Source organism: Coloeus monedula, assembly GCF_965178545.1.
Source record: "Coloeus monedula genome assembly, chromosome: 3".
Taxonomy (NCBI): domain Eukaryota; kingdom Metazoa; phylum Chordata; class Aves; order Passeriformes; family Corvidae; genus Coloeus; species Coloeus monedula.
The window spans coordinates 29,532,337-29,555,663 of record NC_138783.1 but is presented as its reverse complement, the minus strand read 5'-3'; the positions used below and the strand labels follow the sequence as shown (position 1 = coordinate 29,555,663).

Sequence of the window (23,327 nt, the reverse complement as noted above, 5' to 3'; positions counted from 1 at the left end):
CAGCTGCACTGGAGCTGCTGCTGCCTCCTCAGCTGTGCCCGCAGTGCCCCTTCCCCAAGGCTTCCAGGGGGAGGATGGGCAATGAACCAAGGGAGCTTTTCCACCACCTATTGAATCAGGAAACTCTGCACAGCTACAGATTTCTTTTTTCCTGTCCCATTTTAATACTTCACCTGAAAGTGCCAAAGTCATTCTTTCTCAAAGCAGATTTCCCATTCTATTTGAAACTGGTTTGTTTGGGGTTTTTTGATCCCATGTGTCTTTTTTGCAGAAACAGGGCACTGTCCCATAGCTTTCTGGTATCCTGGTGGCATTCCATGCCATGACACACTTCAAGGATGTGCATTTTTGTCCTCTTCAATGTATTTCACTTCCCACATTTCTTCTCCTGTCTTTCCAGGCTGGGCCCTTCAGCAATCACCAGATACAGTCGTCCGGGAGGGAGACCCTGTGACTCTGGAATGTTCTGCATCAGGGAAAGATTACCTATACATGTCCTGGTACAAGTTGCCCATGGAGAAGGATGCCAGCATGCAGCTGGTTGTATATTCAGTGGAAGGTGGCAAAGCAGATATTGAGAAGGAATTCAGAAATCGCTTCCAGAGTAATGGGACTCGGAACAACCGTTTATCTGTGAAGATAGATCATGCCCTACTCAATGACTCGGGCACATATTTCTGTGCTGAACAAGATCCACAGTGACTCAAAGGCTGGTGCAGCACAGCACAAACCTTTCCAGGCAATCAGGGATCTGCCACAGCACACACTGAGCCCTGTGTTTGACAGAACGCCATTTTCTTCACTTGCCCTCCAGCTCTCCAGGAGAGACGAGGTTATGCTTGTCTGTCTTTCTGTCTGTGCATCTGTCTGTCTTCTTCATGGTCTCTAGCAGCTTCTCTATTCTTTCTCATGGGGGAATCACCTTTTGACTCTCCTTTCTTCTTGTCCTCACTGTCTCACCTCATTTCTCTGCCATTCACAGAGAAATACTCTGTCCCCCTGACCTTTCCTCTCCATCCCCTGACGCCTTCCTATTTCCTTCATTCTCATCCATCTCTCCTTCCTTTCAGTCTGCTACCTCAGCTCATGCAGAAGCACGATGTGGAACGCTTTGCACAGCCCTTTCCTTCTCCACCAGCAGGAAGGACAAGGCCAACTGGTCCTTGGCCCCACTGGTCTCCAGGCAATGGGCACACTGCTGTGCAGCAGGGACCCCAAGTCACACCACTACCCTGGCATCTGAAGAATCTGATGTTTGAGATCTGTCCTGAGTGCACAGGAGGAGACAGCCCAAGTTGGCCATGGAATGTCCCTGGTGACCAGGGCAAGGACTGGGAGGAAGAAGTCTGAGTGAACTCTTCAGCAGGGGCCGTTGGTGTTTGCCAGCATCTTGTCTGGCCCATCCACTACATCCCCTGCTGCTTGCTGCAAGACATGAGGGCTGTCCTGACTTGCTTATTCCTCTTTATCTCCAGCACAAAACAGAGTGCAAGGGCCCAGGGGAATCTGATGCTCACAGAAATTTTCATAATCCGTCAAGAACAGAAGCTGGAAATTCCTTACTGGAGTGTGAGGCACAGGCTTGGTCAGAGGTGCTGCAGCTCAGCCCATAGCTGTGGGGACAGGGAGGTGCTTTCTGCTGCTCAAGTTGTAGTGGTTTAAGCCCAATCAGCCACTCGGTGTCACAGACACTCACTCACCACCCCCTTCTCCTGCTGGGATGGGAGAAAGGGTAAAACTTATGGGTTGAGATACAAACAGAGCAAGAATAGGAGTAAATAAAAAGGGAAAGAGAGAGAAATAAAACTCATCAGAATCCATGTGATGCACAATACTGTCACTCACCACCCACTGACACGGGGCCCAGCCTGTCCCTGAGCAGTGATAGGCAGCCCCTGGACAGTTTCCTCCCCTCAGTTTCCATCCTGAGCATCATGTTGCATGGGAGGAAATATCCTTTTGGCCAGTTTGGGTCAGCTGTCCTGGAAATGCTCCCTTCCAGCTGCTTGTGCACCTGCTCTCTGGCAGAGCATGAGACACTGCAAGGTCCTCGACTTGGGGCAAGCAGTGCTTAACTACAACTAAAACTCTGTTATCAACATTATTCTCATGGTGAATTCAGAGCACAGCACTGTAACGCAGTCTCCACTGGCTGATCCTGTCTCCTGTTTAGCACCTGCATTGGGTTTTCCTCAGGACGTCCACTGAATTTCTTCTTCAGAGGAACACTGAGTTGGCTGACACCCCACTAGCCTTGTCCTTCCCAGAGTCCATGGGCAGAAGTTCCAGCAGGGATCCTAGCCCACTTCCCCTTGTTTCTCCTTGCCTATTGTCAGGCAGAGCTCCAGGCACAGGAAGGAGAAGGATGAGGGAAATGTGATGCCAGAAGACCTCAGTAGAATGGCCTGTCACTCGGTCCCTGTGTTCCTGTCACCCTTCCCACTGTCCCAGATGTTGATCCCTGTGCTCATCGCGTTCCCCAGCTATCCTATGCAGAGGTTGTCCCACGCAGGAGAGGCCACGTGGATGTTCTTCAGAGCAGAAACACCTGAGGGCGCAGTGGAGAGGATGCAGTGGCCTGGGTCACCTCAGCCTGGGAGCAGAGCAGCAGAGAGGTGTCACTGGCAGAGCACGAGTGAATGAACTTGCACTGTGCAGCTCCTTTCTAGACCCCAGTGCTCCCACTGGCTGAATCCCAGCGGCAGCCTCCACACCCCGCTGGAGGACAAGCTCAGTCGTGCCAGGAAAGCAAATCTCCTTGGACAGGTCACTTCACAGGGCAGAGGGGCAATGACACTGATGCTCTCAGTGCCCTGAATTTGCCAAATGCAGTGTGTTCCTGAAGCCAAACCTCTGGAAGCCCTTGTGCCACAGGCAGCACCAGTCTGCCACAGCCTGGGCTCCCCAGCTAGGCCCCAGGTGCCACGGAGAAGCCATCTCTGGGGGAACTTTGCCTATTTCCAGTCAGCAAGGAGAGGCCACTCTGACACCCATCCTGAGCACCCTGTCACCCTCACGGCTGTCCCTGTGGGCCACACTCGATCCTTTCTCTCTTCCCATGCCAGGGCATTGACTGTCCCTCGGCTCTTCACAGGTATTTACCTCCCTCTCCTACGGCTCTCACAGCAACACCCATGAGAGCCAGCCCAAGTCCGAGTGCTTGGGCTGCTGTGGTGTCTTTGGGTTCCTGCCTCTCTCTCACTGATGTTATTTGCTGTGCCCACAGTGCTGCATAGAGAAGAAGAGCCATCACACAGCTGGGTGCAAAGTGGGGTGGCCAGGCAGGAAGTGAACCAGCCACGTCTGGGGAAGACAGGGAAAGCACATGGGAAAATTCAAGGGAGCCCTATGTGGCCTTTATCCCTCATTCCTCCATCTCCCAAGGATTTCAGAAGCAGGAGGGCAGCGGCCAGCCTTCCTCGGCCTTGCACGCACTCAGCCTCCCATGCAAGCTCAGCACAGTTCTGCCCATACAACCCCTCCCTCCCTTCCTTCCTTCCCTCCCTCCCCACCCACCCACGCCCTGCCTGCCCCTTCCACCTGCTGCATCTCTGCAGGGTTTCTGCTTTCCTGCCACAGTTTGGGTCATTCCCCAGGCTGTCCCAGCCAGCCAATGCCTGCTCACATTTCTTGGCCGGCCCCACCCCAAGGTGTCTCACCCTCACTCACTGCTTCCTCTTCACATATCTTTGGGCAGCTGCAAGGGGCAGGTTGCTGAGAGGGTAGGGGGCTTTTCCCCATGGTTCCCTGCTGTTTCTTTGTGGCCATGCTGGCCCCTCTGGGTAAGTGAACTCAACTCAGCCCTGAGCACCTCCATCCATCCATCCATCCATCCCACTGCTGCTCTCCCAGCTGTGTAGCCAGTTGCTGGCAGTGCTTCATTCTGCAGAGCTCCCTGTGCTGAGGATAAGCAATGAATGTGGTGGGCAGGAATCCCTGAATCTTCTGCAATGGCTGTCTATTTGTCTTTCTTTGTGCAGCCCATAGATTGTTCCTGGTTTTGGACACAAACTGCCCAGGAATGCATCTTGCCTACTGAAGAGAGATTGGAAATTCACTTGCTGATCTGGAGATCTGTCCCATGCCTTGAACCGCTCCCTTGCCTGCCCTATTTCTTCTCACTCTTGCCCTCCCAACCCACCGTGCCTAGTTAGAAATTTTCCCATTCTTTCCTTCTCCTCACTGCTCCTTCTTTTCCTTTCCAGTGTTAGCCCTGGAACAGTCTCCAGACATGGTGATAAAAGAAGGCCAGTCCGTGAAAGTGGAATGTTCCAAGAAGAAATCCTCCAGCTCAGCTATGTACTGGTACATGCTGCCTTCAGAGAAGAATTCCAGTCTGACCCTACTGGCTTCTGCATTCGAAGGTGGCAATGCAGCTGTGGAGAAGGACTTTGAGAACCATTTCAAGAGCAGTAATATAAAAGGAGACAGTATCACCCTCTCGATAGACCATGCCTTTCTCAATGACTCTGGCACATATTTCTGTGCTGAGAGTGAACACAGTGGTGAGGCTGCTGAGGGAGCTGAGCACAAACTTCTCCCTGCACAAACAGGACCTGCTTTCCACCTCATGGGTGCTGTGGGAGGCAGGGTGATCTCTTCTCACTCATTAGCTCCTCTGCTTCCCAGCCTTCCCTTTTTCCTCTTCTCACATGCTGAGAGTTTATTTGTCCTGCCTTCTCTCCTTGCCACTCCACGCCTCCCTTTTTGTTACTCTTGGTCTAACTCTTACTTGCAATACACCTAACTCCTGCCAACCCTTCTTCTCCTCTCTGCCTCCCTTTCCTTCCCCACCTTGTTCTTTTTGCCTTCAATCTGCACTCCGCTGCCTTCCTCTTACTTAAGTCCAGTCAAGCCTGCTCATGATTCTCACTGCCAAACAGAAAGAATGCTTGTGTGGGAAGTTCTTGGTGCACCTGTAGATAAAGGCAAGGCCAGGCAGGTGCTGAAGTAGCCAGTAGTGTGTGGGAGGTGCCCACATGCTCCTCTGTTACAACGACTTGTCTGTGGTTGTTCTGTGGCCAAGGAGTATTTACAGCAGAGCCAAAGCCTGTGCTTACTCAGGTTAAGTGTTTTGTGGATCAGTAATACCTCCTTCTACAGTGGTCTCTGGGGCAGGATCCACCTGCCTTCCACCCCGTGATCCACACTCAGCTTATCTTTACCAAATACATGATAACAATTAGAGGTTATGTGCAGCTAATAGAGATTTCCAACAGGTTACATTGTTCCATTAATCAGAGACTCAGATGGAGGGCTAGAGAGTCTCCTCATCGACTTCATTGATGCCACCAAGCTGGGAGGATTGGCTGATACTCCAGAGGGCTGTGCAGCCCTTCTGAGGGACCTTGACAGCTTGGAGAGATGGGCAGAGGGGAACCTTCTGAAATTCAGCAGAGGCAAATGCAGGGTTCTGCACGTGGGGAGGAAGAGCCCCATGTACCTGCACAGGCTGAGGGCTGACCTGCTGGAAAGCAGCTCTGCAGAGAAGGACCTGAGGGTCCTGGTGGCCAAAAAGCTGTCCATGAGCCAGCAGTGTGTCATGGTGGCCAAGCACACCACTGGTGTTCTGGGCTGGATTAGGAAGAACATTGCCAGCAGGGCGAGGGAGGTGATCCTGCCCCTGCAGTCAGCCCTGGTGAGGTGAATCTGGGGTGCTGTGTCCAGTTCTGGGCTCCTCAGTTGCACAGAGACATGGAGCTCCTGGAGCAGGTCCAGCAGAGGAAAAGAAAGATGATTAATGGAGTGGAGCATCTCACTCTCATGAGCAAAGGCTGAGGGAGCTGGGCCTGTTTGGCCTCAAGAAGAAACAACAAAGTGGCCACTTCATCAATGTCTATAATGTGAAGGGAGGCCACCAAGAGGTGCATCCAGGCTCTTCTCTGTGCTGCCAAGCACTAGGACAAGGAGCAATGGGCAGAAACTGATGCCCAGGAACTTCCACCTGAATATGAGATGAGATCTTTGCAGTGTTGGGTGACTGTGCACTGGAACAGATTGCCCAGAGAAGTTGTGGAGTCTCTCTCTGTCTCGATACTCCAGAACCATCTGGATGCAATCCTGTGCCATGTGCTCTAGGAAGCCCCTGCTTGAGCAGGGATGTTGGATCAGATGACTCCCTGAGGTCCCTTCTCAGCTGACCCATTCCGTGTTTCTGTCATGCATAACACACACCGGTGCACAGCACAGGCCTGCATGGGCCACTCCAGGTGGTTCCCACCCTGCAGATTCCCATGCTGACACACAAGCTTCTCAGGACCTAAACACAGGGCCCCACAGAGCAGCCACGCCTGTTCAACATCACTAACTCCTCAAACACCGTGCCTTCGGCAAGGCTCCCTACGCACTGCTGTGCCCTCTGCACAGCCCAGGGAATTGCAGACCCTTTCCATGGACCCATCAGGCACAGCCTCCTCTCAGCTGGAGTGCTGCTGTGCTGTGAGGATCTGGGGTTTCTACAATGCAGCTCAACCTCTTTGCGTTTTTCTCCCTTTTCTTCACAGGAACCGTGGGTGTTTCCTGAATCTTCTCCAGGCAGCTGGGGAAATGAATGCAATGGGACACACTTAGACCTGCAGCAGAGGGTTTGGGAGCTGGAGGCATGGCTGCTCCCCTCTGCTGAGAGGACACAGGGGAACATCTTCACTGCAAAGCCCATGACAGCCTGGAGCTGCTGGGTCACTTGATGTCCTGTGTGGGCAGCCTTACACTGCCGTGCACCACTGGGCACACAGCACAGCACGGATGGGCTGGGTCTCTGTCAGACCTCTGTACCCAAACTCAGTGCACACAAACGACGAGTGTCTCTTCCTGCCTACACTGATTTCCCACTGCCTTGGGCTGCTGAACAAGGCCATGTGCAGAGAAGAACACATTCTTTTCTCCAGCTCAATCCATTTGTGTCCTGTTGCTCTTTTGCAGAGTGCTGCAACAAAGAGACAAGGAGAGTATCAGTTCTTCCCTGGCATGGAGAAGGGCAGTCTGTAGCAGCATATCCTGTGGGGCATTCTCCTTCTCTTCAGAAATCTCTCTGAGGCGCAGCCTCTGAAGGGGCAGTCCCAGTGCAGAGCCACAACCAGCCTTTTGTCTCCTTGAGACCCCCCCTTTGGAGCTCGAAAAGTTACAGAACTATTCTCTGTCTTGCTACAGGAGACACCAGGTTGACAGGTCAGTAGCTTTTCCCATACCTGGACATCATCTCAGCTCCGACTGGGACGAGCAGGGATTCCACCTTGCAGCTTGCAGGGCTGGGAATCTGTGAGCTTGAGGGTGGCTGCAGAGGACACAAACTGGGGGACACAGACACGAAGACACATTCCTGGGATCTTCTTCTCTTCCCATCCTTTTCTGCCATTCTGTGCATTCCTGTGCACACGCTCAGGCTGCCACACAGCCCCATCATGCTCCGTGAGAGCACTGAACTCTCCCACCTACTGAACTCCCACCTGCTCGTGCACACCCACGCTCACAGCCAGCAGGAAGCCAGGGGAGCAGAGCACATGCACCTCATGGCTGCCTGCAGGTGTCATTCCCCACCGCTCCCGGACAGCCAACTGCCTTGTCACATTTCAGACTCCCTCTCCCTCCCCTGCCCACCCACTGAGAGACGCATCTCTTCCTCTCCTCCTCTCCTCTTTGCACATCTCCGTGTCTGTGCTGTCACCAGGCCCAGGTTGCTGGAAGGAGGTGGCCTTTCTCTATGGATTTCCCCCGCTTCCTTGTGGCCATCCTGCTGCCTGTGGGTAAGTGGGCTTCCCTTCCCCTTCAACAGCTGCACTGGAGCTGCTGCTGCCTCCTCAGCTGTGCCCGCAGTGCCCCTTCCCCAAGGCTTCCAGGGGGAGGATGGGCAATGAACCAAGGGAGCTTTTCCACCACCTGTTGAATCAGGAAACTCTGCACAGCTACAGATTTCTTTTTTCCTGTCCCATTTTAATACTTCACCTGAAAGTACCAAAGTCATTCTTTCTCAAAGCAGATTTCCCATTCTATTTGAAACTGGTTTGTTTGGGGTTTTTTGATCCCATATGTCTTCTTTGCAGACACAGGGCACTGTCCCATAGCTTTCTGGTATCCTGGTGGCATTCCATGCCATGACACACTTCAACGATGTGTATTTTTGTCCTCTTCAAGGTATTTAACTTCCCACATTTCTTCTCCTGTCTTTCCAGGCTGGGCCCTTCAGCAATCACCAGATACAGTCGTCCGGGAGGGAGACCCTGTGACTCTGGAATGTTCTGGATCGGGGAATGCATTCTGGTCCATGTACTGGTACAAGTTGCCCATGGAGAAGGATGCCAGCATGCAGCTGGTTGTATATTCAGCTGCCGGTAGCAAAGCAGATATTGAGAAGGAATTCAGAAATCGCTTCCAGAGTAATGGGACTCGGAACAACCGTTTATCTGTGAAGATAGATCATGCCCTACTCAATGACTCGGGCACATATTTCTGTGCTGAACAAGATCCACAGTGACTCAAAGGCTGGTGCAGCACAGCACAAACCTTTCCAGGCAATCAGGGATCTGCCACAGCACACACTGAGCCCTGTGTTTGACAGAACGCCATTTTCTTCACTTGCCCTCCAGCTCTCCAGGAGAGACGAGGTTATGCTTGTCTGTCTTTCTGTCTGTGTATCTGTCTGTCTTCTTCATGGTCTCTAGCAGCTTCTCTGTTCTTTCTCATGGGGGAATCACCTTTTGACTCTTCTTTCTTCTTGTCCTCACTGTCTCACCTCATTTCTCTGCCATTCACAGAGAAATACTCTGTCCCCCTGACCTTTCCTCTCCATCCCCTAATGCCTTCCTATTTCCTTCATTCTCATCCATCTCTCCTTCCTTTCAGTCTGCTACCTCAGCTCATGCAGAAGCACGATATGGAATGCTTTGCACAGCCCTTTCCTTCTCCACCAGCAGGAAGGACAAGGCCAACTGGTCCTTGGCCCCACTGGTCTCCAGGCAATGGGCACACTGCTGTGCAGCAGGGACCCCAAGTCACACCACTACCCTGGCATCTGAAGAATCTGATGTTTGAGATCTGTCCTGAGTGCACAGGAGGAGACAGCCCAAGTTGGCCATGGAATGTCCCTGGTGACCAGGGCAAAGACTGGGAGGAAGAAGTCTGAGTGAACTCTTCAGCAGGGGTCGTTGGTGTTTGCCAGCATCTTGTCTGGCCCATCCACTACATCCCCTGCTGCTTGCTGCAAGACATGAGGGCTGTCCTGACTTGCTTATTCCTCTTTATCTCCAGCATAAAACAGAATGCAAGGGCCCAGGGGAATCGTATGCTCACGGAAATTTTCATAATCCATCAAGAACAGAAGCTGGAAATTCCTTACTGGAGTGTGAGGCACAGGCTTGGTCAGAGGTGCTGCAGCTCAGCCCATAGCTGTGGGGACAGGGAGGTGCTGTCTGCTGCTCAAGTTGTAGTGGTGTAGGCCCAGTCAGCCACTCGGTGTCACAGACACTCACTCACCACCCCCTTCTCCTGCTGGGATGGGAGAAAGGGTAAAACTTATGGGTTGAGATACAAACAGAGCAAGAATAGGAGTAAATAAAAAGGGAAAGAGAGAAATAAAACTCATCAGAATCCATGTGATGCACAATACTGTCACTCACCACCCACTGACACGGGGCCCAGCCTGTCCCTGAGCAGTGATAGGCAGCCCCTGGACAGTTTCCTCCCCTCAGTTTCCATCCTGAGCATCATGTTGCATGGAAGGAAATATCCTTTTGGCCAGTTTGGGTCAGCTGTCCTGGAAATGCTCCCTTCCAGCTGCTTGTGCACCTGCTCTCTGGCAGAGCATGAGACACTGCAAGGTCCTCGATTTGGGGTAAGCAGTGCTTAACTACAACTAAAACTCTGTTATCAACATTATTCTCATGGTGAATTCAAACCACAGCACTGTAACACAGTCTCCAGCGGCTGATCCTGTCTCCTTTTTAGCACCTGCATTGGGTTTTCCTCAGGACTTCCACTGAATTTCTCCTTCAGAGGAACACTGTGTTGGCTGACACCCCACTAGCCTTCTCCTTCCCAGAGTCCATGGGCAGAAATTCCAGCGGGAACCTATCCCATTTCAACTTGTTTCTCCTTTCTTTCTATTGTCAGGCAGAGCTCCAGGCACAGGAAGGAGAAGGATGAGGGAAATGTGATGCCAGAAGACCTCGGTAGAATGGCCTGTCATTCGGTCCCTGTGTTCCTGTCACCCTTCCCACTGTCCCAGATGTTGATCCCTGTGCTCATCGCATTCCCCAGCTATCCTATGCAGAGGTTGTCCCACGCAGGAGAGGCCACGTGGATGTTCTTCAGAGCAGAAACACCTGAGGGCGCAGTGGAGAGGATGCAGTGGCCTGGGTCACCTCAGCCTGGGAGCAGAGCAGCAGAGAGGTGTCACTGGCAGAGCACGAGTGAATGAACTTGCACTGTGCAGCTCCTTTCTAGACCCCAGTGCTCCCACTGGCTGAATCCCAGCGGCAGCCTCCACACCCCGCTGGAGGACAAGCTCAGTCGTGCCAGGAAAGCAAATCTCCTTGGACAGGTCACTTCACAGGGCAGAGGGGCAATGACACTGATGCTCTCAGTGCCCTGGATTTGCCAAATGCAGTGTGTTCCTGAAGCCAAACCTCTGGAAGCCCTTGTGCCACAGGCAGCACCAGTCTGCCACAGCCTGGGCTCCCCAGCTAGGCCCCAGGTGCCACGGAGAAGCCATCTCTGGGGGAACTTTGCCTATTTCCAGTCAGCAAGGAGAGGCCACTCTGACACCCATCCTGAGCACCCTGTCACCCTCACGGCTGTCCCTGTGGGCCACACTCGATCCTTTCTCTCTTCCCATGCCAGGGCATTGACTGTCCCTCGGCTCTTCACAGGTATTTACCTCCCTCTCCTACGGCTCTCACAGCAACGCCCATGAGAGCCAGCCCAAGTCCGAGTGCTTGGGCTGCTGTGGTGTCTTTGGCTTCCTGCCTCTCTCTCACTGATGTTATTTGCTGTGCCCACAGTGCTGCATAGAGAAGAAGAGCCATCACACAGCTGGGTGCAAAGTGGGGTGGCCAGGCAGGAAGTGAACCAGCCACGTCTGGGGAAGACAGGGAAAGCGCATGGGAAAATTCAAGGGAGCCCTATGTGGCCTTTATCCCTCATTCCTCCATCTCCCAAGGATTTCAGAAGCAGGAGGGCAGCGGCCAGCCTTCCTCGGCCTTGCACGCACTCAGCCTCCCATGCAAGCTCAGCACAGTTCTGCCCATACAACCCCTCCCTCCCTTCCTTCCTTCCCTCCCTCCCCACCCACCCACGCCCTGCCTGCCCCTTCCACCTGCTGCATCTCTGCAGGGTTTCTGCTTTCCTGCCACAGTTTGGGTCATTCCCCAGGGTTCCCAGCCAGCCAATGCCTGCTCACATTTCTTGGCCGGCCCCACCCCAAGGTGTCTCACCCTCACTCACTGCTTCCTCTTCACATATCTTTGGGCAGCTGCAAGGGGCAGGTTGCTGAGAGGGTAGGGGCTTTTCCCCATGGTTCCCTGCTGTTTCTTTGTGGCCATGCTGGCCCCTCTGGGTAAGTGAACTCAACTCAGCCCTGAGCACCTCCATCCATCCATCCATCCCACTGCTGCTCTCCCAGCTGTGTAGCCAGTTGCTGGCAGTGCTTCATTCTGCAGAGCTCCCTGTGCTGAGGATAAGCAATGAATGTGGTGGGCAGGAATCCCTGAATCTTCTGCAATGGCTGTCTATTTGTCTTTCTTTGTGCAGCCCATAGATGGTTCCTGGTTTTGCACACAAACTGCCCAGGAATGCATCTTGCCTACTGAAGAGAGATTGGAAATTCACTTGCTGATCTGGAGATCTGTCCCATGCCTTGAACTGCTCCCTTGCCTGCCCTATTTCTTCTCACCCTTGCCCTCCCAACCCACCGTGCCTAGTTAAAAATTTTCCCATTCTTTCCTTCTCCTCACTGCTCCTTCTTTTCCTTTCCAGTGTTAGCCCTGGAACAGTCTCCAGACATGGTGATAAAAGAAGGCCAGTCCGTGAAAGTGGAATGTTCCAAGAAGAAACCCAGCAACACAGCTATGTACTGGTACATGCTGCCTTCAGAGAAGAATTCCAGTCTGACCCTACTGGCTTCTGCAATACAAGGCGGTAATGCAGCTGTGGAGAAGGACTTTGAGAACCATTTCAAGAGCAGCAATATAAAAGGAGACAGTATCACCCTCTCGATAGACCATGCCTTTCTCAATGACTCTGGCACATATTTCTGTGCTGAGAGTGAACACAGTGGTGAGGCTGCTGAGGGAGCTGAGCACAAACTTCTCCCTGCACAAACAGGACCTGCTTTCCACCTCATGGGTGCTGCAGGAGGCAGGGTGATCTCTTCTCACTCATTAGCTCCTCTGCTTCCCAGCCTTCCCTTTTTCCTCTTCTCACATGCTGAGAGTTTATTTGTCCTGCCTTCTCTCCTTGCCACTCCACGCCTCCCTTTTTGTTACTCTTGGTTTAACTCTTACTTGCAATACACCTAACTTCTGCCAACCCTTCTTCTCCTCTCTGCCTTCCTTTCCTTCCCCACCTTGTTCTTTTTGTCTTCAATCTGCACTCCACTGCCTTCCTCTTACTTAAGTCCAGTCAAGCCTGCTCATGATTCTCACTGCCAAACAGAAAGAATGCTTGTGTGGGAAGTTCTTGGTGCACCTGTAGGTAAAGGCAAGGCCAGGCAGGTGCTGAAGTAGCCAGTAGTGTGTGGGAGGTGCCCACATGCTCCTCTGTTACAAGGACTTGTCTGTGGTTGTTCTGTGGCCAAGGAGTATTTACAGCAGAGCCAAAGCCTGTGCTTACTCAGGTTAAGTGTTATGTGGATCAGTAATACCTCCTTCTACAGTGGCCTCTGGGGCAGGATCCACCTGCCTTCCACCCTGTGATCCACACTCAGCTTATCTTTACCAAATACATGATAACAATGAGAGGTTATGTTAACAAGAACTGCAGCTAATAGAGATTTTCAACAGGTTACAGTGTTCCATTAATCAGAGACACAGATGGAGGGCTAGAGAGTCTCCTCATTGACTTCATTGATGCCACCAAGCTGGGAGGAGTGGCTGATACTCCAGAGGGCTGTGCAGCCCTTCCGAGGGACCTCGACAGCTTGGAGAGATGGGCAGAGGGGAACCTTCTGAAATTCAGCAGAGGCAAATGCAGGGTTCTGCACGTGGGGAGGAAGAGCCCCATGTACCTGCACAGGCTGGGGGCTGACCTGCTGGAAAGCAGCTCTGCAGAGAAGGACCTGAGGGTCCTGGTGGCCAAAAAGCTGTCCATGAGCCGGCAGTGTGTCATGGTGGCCAAGAACACCACTGGTGTCCTGGGTTCATTAGGAAGAACATTGCCAGCAGGGCGAGGGTGGTGATCCTGCCCCTGCAGTCAGCCCTGGTGAAGTGAATCTGGGGTGCTGTGTCCAGTTCTGGGCTCCTCAGTCGCACAGAGACATGGAGCTCCTGGAGCAGGTCCAGCAGAGGAAAAGAAAGATGATTAATGGAGTGGAGCATCTCTCTCTCATGAGCAAAGGCTGAGGGAGCTGGGCCTGTTTGGCCTCAAGAAGAAACAACAAAGTGGCTACTTCATCAATGTCTATAATGTGAAGGGAGGCCACCAAGAGGTGCATCCAGGCTCTTCTCTGTGCTGCCAAGCACTAGGACAAGGAGCAATGGGCAGAAACTGGTGCCCAGGAACTTCCACCTAAATATGAGATGAGATCTTTGCAGATGAGACTGTGCACTGGAACAGATTGCCCAGAGAAGTTGTGGAGTCTCTCTCTGTCTCGATACTCCAGAACCATCTGGATGCAATCCTGTGCCATGTGCTCTAGGAAGCCCCTGCTTGAGCAGGGATGTTGGATCAGATGACTCCCTGAGGTCCCTTCTCAGCTGACCCATTCCGTGTTTCTGTCATGCATAACACACACCGGTGCACAGCACAGGCCTGCATGGGCCACTCCAGGTGGTTCCCACCCTGCAGATTCCCATGCTGACACACAAGCTTCTCAGGACCTAAACACAGGGCCCCACAGAGCAGCCACGCCTGTTCAACATCACTAACTCCTCAAACACCGTGCCTTCGGCAAGGCTCCCTACGCACTGCTGTGCCCTCTGCACAGCCCAGGGAATTGCAGACCCTTTCCATGGACCCATCAGGCACAGCCTCCTCTCAGCTGGAGTGCTGCTGTGCTGTGAGGATCTGGGGTTTCTACAATGCAGCTCAACCTCTTTGCGTTTTTCTCCCTTTTCTTCACAGGAACCGTGGGTGTTTCCTGAATCTTCTCCAGGCAGCTGGGGAAATGAATGCAATGGGACACACTTAGACCTGCAGCAGAGGGTTTGGGAGCTGGAGGCATGGCTGCTCCCCTCTGCTGAGAGGACACAGGGGAACATCTTCACTGCAAAGCCCATGACAGCCTGGAGCTGCTGGGTCACTTGATGTCCTGTGTGGGCAGCCTTACACTGCCGTGCACCACTGGGCACACAGCACAGCACGGATGGGCTGGGTCTCTGTCAGACCTCTGTACCCAAACTCAGTGCACACAAACGACGAGTGTCTCTTCCTGCCTACACTGATTTCCCACTGCCTTGGGCTGCTGAACAAGGCCATGTGCAGAGAGGAACACATTCTTTTCTCCAGCTCAGTCCATTTGTGTCTTGTTGCTCTTTTGCAGAATGCTTCCACAAAGAGACAAGGAGAGTATCAGTTCTTCCCTGGCATGGAGAAGGGCAGTCTCTAGCAGCATATCCTGTGGGGCACTTCCTTCTCTTCAGAAATCTCTCTGAGGAACAGCCTCTGAAGGGGCAGTCCCAGTGCAGAGCCACAACCAGCCTTTTGTCTCCTTGAGACCCCTCTTTGGAGCTGGAGGTGTTACAGAACTATTCTCTGTCTTGCTACAGGAGACACCAGGTTGACAGGTCAGTAGCTTTTCCCATACCTGGACAACATCTTAGCTCTGACTGGGACGAGCAGGGATTCCACCTTGCAGCTTGCAGGGCTGGGAATCTGTGAGCTTGAGGGTGGCTGCAGAGGACACAAACTGGGGGACACAGACACGAAGACACATTCCTGGGATCTCCTTCTCTTCCCATCCTTTTCTGCCATTCTGTGCATTCCTGTGCACACGCTCAGGCTGCCACACAGCCCCATCATGCTCCGTGAGAGCACTGAACTCTCCCACCTACTGAACTCCCACCTGCTCGTGCACACCCACGCTCACAGCCAGCAGGAAGCCAGGGGAGCAGAGCACATGCACCTCATGGCTGCCTGCAGGTGTCATTCCCCACCGCTCCCGGACAGCCAACTGCCTTGTCACATTTCAGACTCCCTCTCCCTCCCCTGCCCACCCACTGAGAGACGCATCTCTTCCTCTCCTCCTCTCCTCTTTGCACATCTCCGTGTCTGTGCTGTCACCAGGCCCAGGTTGCTGGAAGGAGGTGGCCTTTCTCTATGGATTTCCCCCGCTTCCTTGTGGCCATCCTGCTGCCTGTGGGTAAGTGGGCTTCCCTTCCCCTTCAACAGCTGCACTGGAGCTGCTGCTGCCTCCTCAGCTGTGCCCGCAGTGCCCCTTCCCCAAGGCTTCCAGGGGGAGGATGGGCAATGAACCAAGGGAGCTTTTCCACCACCTATTGAATCAGGAAACTCTGCACAGCTACAAATTTGTTTTTTCCTGTCCCATTTTAATACTTCACCTGAAAGTACCAATGTCATTCTTTCTCAAAGCAGATTTCCCATTGTATTTGAAACTGGTATGTTTGGGGCTTTTTGATCCCATGTGTCTTTTTTGCAGACACAGGGCACTGTCCCATAGCTTTCTGGTATCCTGGTGGCATTCCATGCCATGACACACTTCAACGATGTGTATTTTTGTCCTCTTCAAGGTATTTAACTTCCCACATTTCTTCTCCTGTCTTTCCAGGCTGGGCCCTTCAGCAATCACCAGATACAGTCATCCGGGAGGGAGACCCTGTGACTCTGGAATGTTCTGGATCGGGAAGTGCAATCAGGTCCATGTACTGGTACAAGTTGCCCATGGAGAAGGATGCCAGCATGCAGCTGGTTGTATATTCAGCTGCCGGTAGCAAAGCAGATATTGAGAAGGAATTCAGAAATCGCTTCCAGAGTAATGGGACTCGGAACAACCATTTATCTGTGAAGATAGATCATGCCCTACTCAATGACTCGGGCACATATTTCTGTGCTGAACAAGATCCACAGTGACTCAAAGGCTGGTGCAGCACAGCACAAACCTTTCCAGGCAATCAGGGATCTGCCACAGCACACACTGAGCCCTGTGTTTGACAGAACGCCATTTTCTTCACTTGCCCTCCAGCTCTCCAGGAGAGACGAGGTTATGCTTGTCTGTCTTTCTGTCTGTGCATCTGTCTGTCTTCTTCATGGTCTCTAGCAGCTTCTCTATTCTTTCCCATGGGGGAATCACCTTTTGACTCTCCTTTCTTCTTGTCCTCACTGTCTCACCTCATTTCTCTGCCATTCACAGAGAAATTGTGTGTCCCCCTGACCTTTCCTCTCCATCCCCTGACGCCTTCCTATTTCCTTCATTCTCATCCATCTCTCCTTCCTTTCAGTCTGCTACCTCAGCTCATGCAGAAGCACGATGTGGAATGCTTTGCACAGCACCTTCCTTCTCCACCAGCAGGAAGGACAAGGCCAACTGGTCCTTGGCCCCACTGGTCTCCAGGCAATGGGCACACTGCTGTGCAGCAGGGATCCCAAGTCACACCACTACCCTGGCATCTGAAGAATCTGATGTTTGTGATAGAGCCCAAGTTTTGAGAGTATCCAGGGACTGTAGGTAAAGAACCCCAGGCACCAGCAGATTCTCATGTCTACCCTCACTCTCTGAGCCTTTTTTTCTGCCCTCCTGCAACTTTCATTTCCAGTCCTCATTTGAGTTTTTTTTCTTTCCTAGATTTTTGCTATTTTTTTAACCTTCCTGCTCTCCTGCTTTCTTCCTTGCCTTCCTCCCTTTCTGGCATGTGTTCCAGCTTCCCTCCCAACCTTAAGTCCTTCCTTCCTGCAGCTTTTCTGCCCTCCTTCCTCACTTCCCTCCTTCTTCTCTCCTGGCCTTTTCTTCTTGGGATTTGGGATGGTAAGGCCTTGTTCTCGGACTCTGGAAGCACAGAACATGACATCCCAATCAGCCTCCTGACAAGGACCAACTCTTTCACTTGGCAGGTCCAAAGGCTCCACTCCAATGCCCTGCCTCCTGCTGACCTCCTGTCAAAACACCTTCTTCCTCCCATTCCTCCCTTCAGTGGTATAAGCAGGCTAAAAAAAAGGATGACAATGTGCAGCTGGTAGTGTTCTCAGAGGAAGGGGGAAAGGCAGAACTTGAGGATGAATTTCAGAATCACTTCAAGAACTGTGGAAATGTGGGCTATTGCTTGTCCTTTTCAAAAAGAACATAAATGATGTTCTGTTCCAGAAACAAGAGCAAGTAACCGACTAAAAGACTCCTGATGAGGAGCCGGTAAAGTGTTCCAAGATCCCTCCACTTCTACAGGACTACAAATATTAAATACTTTCTCCTGAGTGGCATTCACTGCCTCTGTGCTCCATATCACAGCCCATTGAAGTTCCCAAAGAAACAGTGCACAGAGTAGGGGTGCCTGAAAGTCTTTATTTGTTTTTCATAATTTTTGCTTGTCCAGACCCAAAAGAGCAGAAATGATGATGAGAAAATACAGGTCACACCAAAGGAGTGTCTCAGTTGGCAGCTATGGTGGACTGGATCCAGGAGACGTAGTTGCAAACCTTGGTGTAAACTCCGGGATAGCCCCTCTGGGCACATCCGATACCCCAGGAAACAATGCCCTGGAGCTCTCCATTGCAGACCACGGGACCGCCGGAATCTCCCTGTGCACACAAAGGATAGGGATATTCAGCAAATGGCATCAGCCTGAGCAACGAGCCAGAGATCCCTGAGATCACGGACTTTGGAGGAAGCCCTGTCAGGCTTACTCTGCACAGAAGTTCTACAAAGGCCCTTTCTGATTCCCCCTCTCCACCTGATGCTACCGTGCCTGACTTTAGCTCCAAGGGCACCACAGCTAAGGATGAGTCAGCTGCCAGTTTTTGTGGTACTCGGCAAACATTCAGGATACGTGCGCCTGAAGCCTCAGCTGTCATTCAAAAACTCAGGTGTGCCAGTGCAGTGAGTATAGCTGACTCTAATGTGAAGGCCTCTTCAGCTGGGAAAAGGCAGGAGAGAAATGAATGGGAGAGGCAGATGATTTACCTGGCAGGAGTCTTTTCCTCCCTCCAGGAATCCTACACACATCATGTTCTCGGTAATTTGCCCAGGGTAGGAATCGGAGCAGTCGGTGGCGGAGAGGACCGGAGCCTTCAGGCACTGCAAGGTGTCTGGGTAGTTAGCTACAAGGAAATAGGGAGAGATGGCTGATGGCATTGCTGAGTCCCTTCCAGAGCTCAGAGAAGATCTTAGCAGAAAAGCAAATGCTGGACATTCTGTTCTTGCAGCCATCCTGCTTCCTCTCAACAGTAAGCACAGCATGGGTTCCTTCTGTAGAGATGCAACAAATTCTACCCATGGACCCACCACTCTACACTGCAGCCACCTCAACTTTTTGGGTACCTGGAATTCCATCAATTTACAACAGTGGGGCCACTCCTGTGCCAAATGCCCTGGAAGAAACCAGAGCCTCAGGAAAACCATCTTCTCCTCTGGTGCAGGTTTAGATGTCATCAGTGGAATAGACACCACTCGCCATGCACATCTCTGACCATTGGTGTAAGAGAATGGAGCTCTCTAGTAGGAATTCTAGATCCACAGTCTCAGACTTCACCCTTATTCTGAGAGAACTGACAACTCTGTTGACATGAGCTGAATCCACTATGCTGTCCCTACACTGACCCATCGCTCAGAGAAACCCGTGCCACAGCACTTCTCTCTGTTTTAGCCTGTCCTGGTGGGGGTTAATGGTGAGGTCTTGGAGACTGTCCCGGGCCCCCAGGGGGCTGTACATTCCCCCAGAGTACTCACTGCCACTGCTGAGAGTGTTGCCCCAGCCGGAGATCAGGCAGGTGGTGCCGGTGGCCACGCAGCTGGTTGGCAGAGGAATTGTCTGGACAGCTTTGGTGAGCTGGGCTGGGGTGGCCAGCTTGATGAGCATGATGTCATTGTCCAGGGTGTAGGCACTGTAGCCAGGGTTGCGGATGACTTTAGCAGAGTTGATAAACTGCTGTGTGGATTCTGTGAGTTCCAGGTTGTGTTTCCCGAGCTGCACTTGGATGCGACTGGAAAAGAGAAGGCACAGCACGTACTTTACTGCTACTGGCAGGTTGAGAGGAACCTCCCTGTCACTGAGTGCACTTGCTCCAACATCACTGCCACAGAAGCTCTCTGGGGGAGGTGATCTTTCTTGTCCTGCAGGGAGCCCTGGGGATCCACAGTGAGACTTTAACCCACTCCCAGTAGGAGTGGTGAATTTCTCCAGGTTTGCAACTACATGACAGCAGTTAAATACATAGCAGCGCTTCATACAAATGTTCTGCGACAAATCAAACTGCTCTAGCCTGACCTCACTCCTTTTCCTGTTCTCCAGGGAGAATGCTTTAGCAAGATTCATGCAATTGATAAGAAATCACTTGATAAGAGCTCAGCACTCGTTGCTTGATTATCCCCTTGTTATTTCAGACAGTGCTCTGCAGTCACAGAAACATTTGCAGAAGTGGAAAAGGCCTCAGGATGCCTCGGCCCAGCTTCCTGAACGATCCACCCATCCCTTGGCCGTGTCCGGTCAGAATGGAGGCACTTACATATTTCTATCTCATAGCTCAGAATTCCTGCTAGAAGTGAACTGGAAGACAGAAGTAGGTTATAGGAGGATGTCATTTTTTCCACTCACGATTTGTAGCAGTGAGCAGCTGACACGACCCACTGGCTGCTGATGAGGGAGCCTCCACAGAAGTGATACCCAGAATTCAGGGACACCTGATAGGGCACAGAGTTTGCTGCACAGGTGTAGCCTCCCACAATCTTGTCATCATCATCTTCAGCAAAGGTGGGGAAGGCAACTGCAAGATAAGAAGTGCCATGTGTCAACAGCTGGCCTAAGGTAATCTGGTGCCCTGTGACTGCCTCTTTGAAGCCCCTCATTGTAGGCTCCCCTTCTATGGACACTCAGGGCAGCAGTGGTGGGCAAGTCTAAGGCACATTCATTTGCTGCAGCCTTAGAAAAGAAGGGGATCAGACTTACACTGGTGCCTCTCATATCTGCAACTAAAGCCCTGCTGGCTACTCCCTGAGGGAACATAAGGACATAGAAATGTTCTTATGTTGGACCAGATCACAGGTGTGTCTTTCCCAGGACCCCGTTTGCAGAAACAGTCAAGAGTTGACTGCGGGAAAAAGTCAAACCAAATGTGCAGTGACATTTTCTTGGAGCACCCACCCAGCGTCCAACATTTTGCAGTTGCTTTAGGACTTCCTGGGCCAGAACTATTCCCTGTGCACTCCTTAGTCCTGAAGAGGGAGGCAGCCTTTTTCTGAAGCTATGGCCACATCTCTATAGCTGGGTCAGGAACCTCTATGAAGGCGTTCATTCCCCAGGTTGTGGCACAAGGCATTATGAACAGACAGAAGACAGAAGTTGCAGGGCTCCACCTTCAAACTTCTGCAAGTCAAAACTGGACTTGGCTTTCCCACAATAGGCCACCTTGCAATTTTGCTTAGAAAATCAGCGTCCTATTAAATTACAGAAATAGAAATAAAAAATATACTCACCAGCCACCCCAATAAAGGCGAGAAGCAGCAGGCACTTCATGGTCTTGATTCAACCTCAAGCCCAGGCAGGCCAACTGGAAGTGGGAGCTGCTAGAAATACGTTTTTGGTAATGGCCTTATCTCTAGTCCAAGGTTTTCTCCAGACAAAAAGTACACAGTGGAAAATTTGAAGATCCAAATGTGGGCATTAACAGGCATCGGTAGAACGCACAAATAACATACCTGTTAATCATAAACCTCTGCTAAGATAGAGAGCTATTTTAAATTATTCTAGAGGGTAGCCTTCAATCTAAAAATACATTTTGGCTTTGGAAGATGTGTAGTTGTCTGTCTGATTCTTATACGCAGCACCTGTTGAGAAGAACTCTCAAACCTCTTTCAGATTCCTCTGTGCTGATGGTGTCTTTCTAAAAAATGCATATTTTTACCAGAAGCTGAATATTGTAGGTAGCAGACAGAAAGATACAATGAATTTATTGGGAAAAAAAAAAAAAAAAAAAAAAGCCAGCAAAGCCAGTGGTTAACTTTGTTAAGTTTATTTCAGCAAATTCCTTTTCTTGACTAATGTGTGTTTTTATCGTATGCAACACAGTGTTTTCCTAAATCAAATTCCTGCATTGTAATTTCAAAAGGGAGGATAGAAAAACTATCCTGTGCCCCCCATTGCTTCCCAAGTTAAATAATTCCACTATGGCAATGCTCAGCATCTCCCTTTCCTAATTTCTCTCTCCTAGCCTGTATGAAAATATCTGCCTAAGTACCAAACCATGTTTTTATTCATCTTTGGAATGTTCTACAGAGACTAATTTTTGCCCCACAAGAACTTCAGTATAATGCTGATGTTTATGAATGTAATGTAGAGGAGCAATAATCCTGCAAACACAAATAGTGAGGTCTTCTGAAATCCCTCTCTGCAGGAGTGGGGATTTCTGTCATGATGCAAAGTTTACTAAAGCTTAATGCTTTGCTGAATAATCATTTTCATTTTCCAAGCAGCTGCCAACTTCATCATGTTAGCTCCTGAAAGACATAGGATTCTCTCCAGAGACAGTAAAGGGAAACGTTTGTTTGGAGATGCTGGAATAGCTTGAGAGACTAAATAGGAATACTCTTCCTACTCCATTTCTTGATTAATTTTTTTGCAGGCCTGGAGGATTGATACACAAGTTTTTCAGTGTCCAGATGCAATTTTTTCTTCATGATAAAGTACAAGTCCAAGGCCGGTGACTCCTCCAAGGGGGTGCATGAATTCTGTTGGCCTCTAAACTGGCATCAGTGCACCACTTTCTTACAAGCATGTTTTATCCTGTGACAGAAAGAAGGATTAGAAGCTTCCTGTGGCAAAGGAGAATGTCCATAATAGGACTAAGAGTGTCAAAAAATACCAAAGCTGTCCAATCCTGTCATAACTAAGCAGAGCAAGAAAAGTTTCCAGTTTACAATAGTGTTTTATTTGATCTGTGGATTTCTAATTTCTTTGTCCAAAACATGCCATTGGCATAGAAACAGACTGATACTTTACAACAATATTTTTCCTGATCAATAGCTCTCATATCCTATTAGGTAACTCTTAGGCTACGACTGGTTCCCTTTCCTTCTTTTTAGGGGGTTTCACATTTGGTTTAATGTCCACACAAATTTCAGAGGAATTAGGAAGTGAGCATTTGAATCAGGAAGCTTACTCGCCTTTATCTTGGTACTTTTTATTTTTTTTCTTTGTTACTTATTTAATCTACTCTGATCTTAAACTTATAAATTATTCTTAACAGCAGCATTGTATAGGGCTGGCTGATAATCCCCAAGAACAGGATCTCTGAGGTTCCCTATTCTATGTGCTTAAATCAGCAGGAGAAGACTCCTGACCTCTTCCCAGGCTACTGCTAAAGCTCACGGCCAAAGATCTGGATAATAGTTCCGGTGGCTCTTGTGTTCCTAAGTCCTTGATGGCAGGTATCTAGTGAACATACCTCACCCAAGTCTCTCTCGTTCTCCTAACAGCTATTCTGACACTCCTAGAGGCTCCCATGACGCCCAGAACTCCAGGGCATGTGCCCTGTTCATGGGGCAAACTGATGTCAAATGTAGGCAAATAGTGTTTCTGACTCATGATTCAGACAGTCTCGGAGCAGCCCTTCAGGCCTTTCCATGAGAACTGTGAAGGATGAACAGACCCCTCTGAATTACAGTTGAAATTGGAACACCTCTGATGACCCTCTTTTCTTTCTTTCTTTAGGAGGGCAAATCCCTGTCTGAAACATTAATAACTCCTTCTGCTCAGTGCTGCCAAACATTCCATAGACCCACTGAAATGCTTTTTACAGGATCCTTCAAAGAATATACTCAAGTATATATCCATTGCTGCAAACAAGTTTCTCATTGCACGCAGTGATGCTGCAGTAGAAAGCTGGTGGCTCCAGGGGCACAGGATGGGGGAGGGCTGGTGACTGAAGGGCAGCTGTGTTAGGTTTTATCAATGGACAAGCAATGGCAGCTGGTATTTCTAGAACTCCATGTTCCTAGTTTAAGTATTTCAGTCAGCTGT

At 50.8% G+C, this 23,327-nt stretch overlaps 1 protein-coding gene across 1 annotated transcript; it reads right to left on the bottom strand.

Annotated features, from left to right (window-relative positions):
• Nucleotides 1–17,745: 17,745 nt before the first annotated feature.
• Nucleotides 17,746–20,825, bottom strand: LOC309571026 (trypsin-like; the record flags this gene model as incomplete). The annotated part of the gene is made up of 5 exons (XM_082278158.1): nucleotides 17,746–17,895; nucleotides 18,278–18,414; nucleotides 19,043–19,296; nucleotides 19,908–20,076; nucleotides 20,786–20,825. 5 exons carry the CDS (start codon nucleotides 20,823–20,825, stop codon nucleotides 17,746–17,748), a joined length of 750 nt encoding a protein of 249 aa, XP_082134284.1.
• Nucleotides 20,826–23,327: the final 2,502 nt, after the last annotated feature.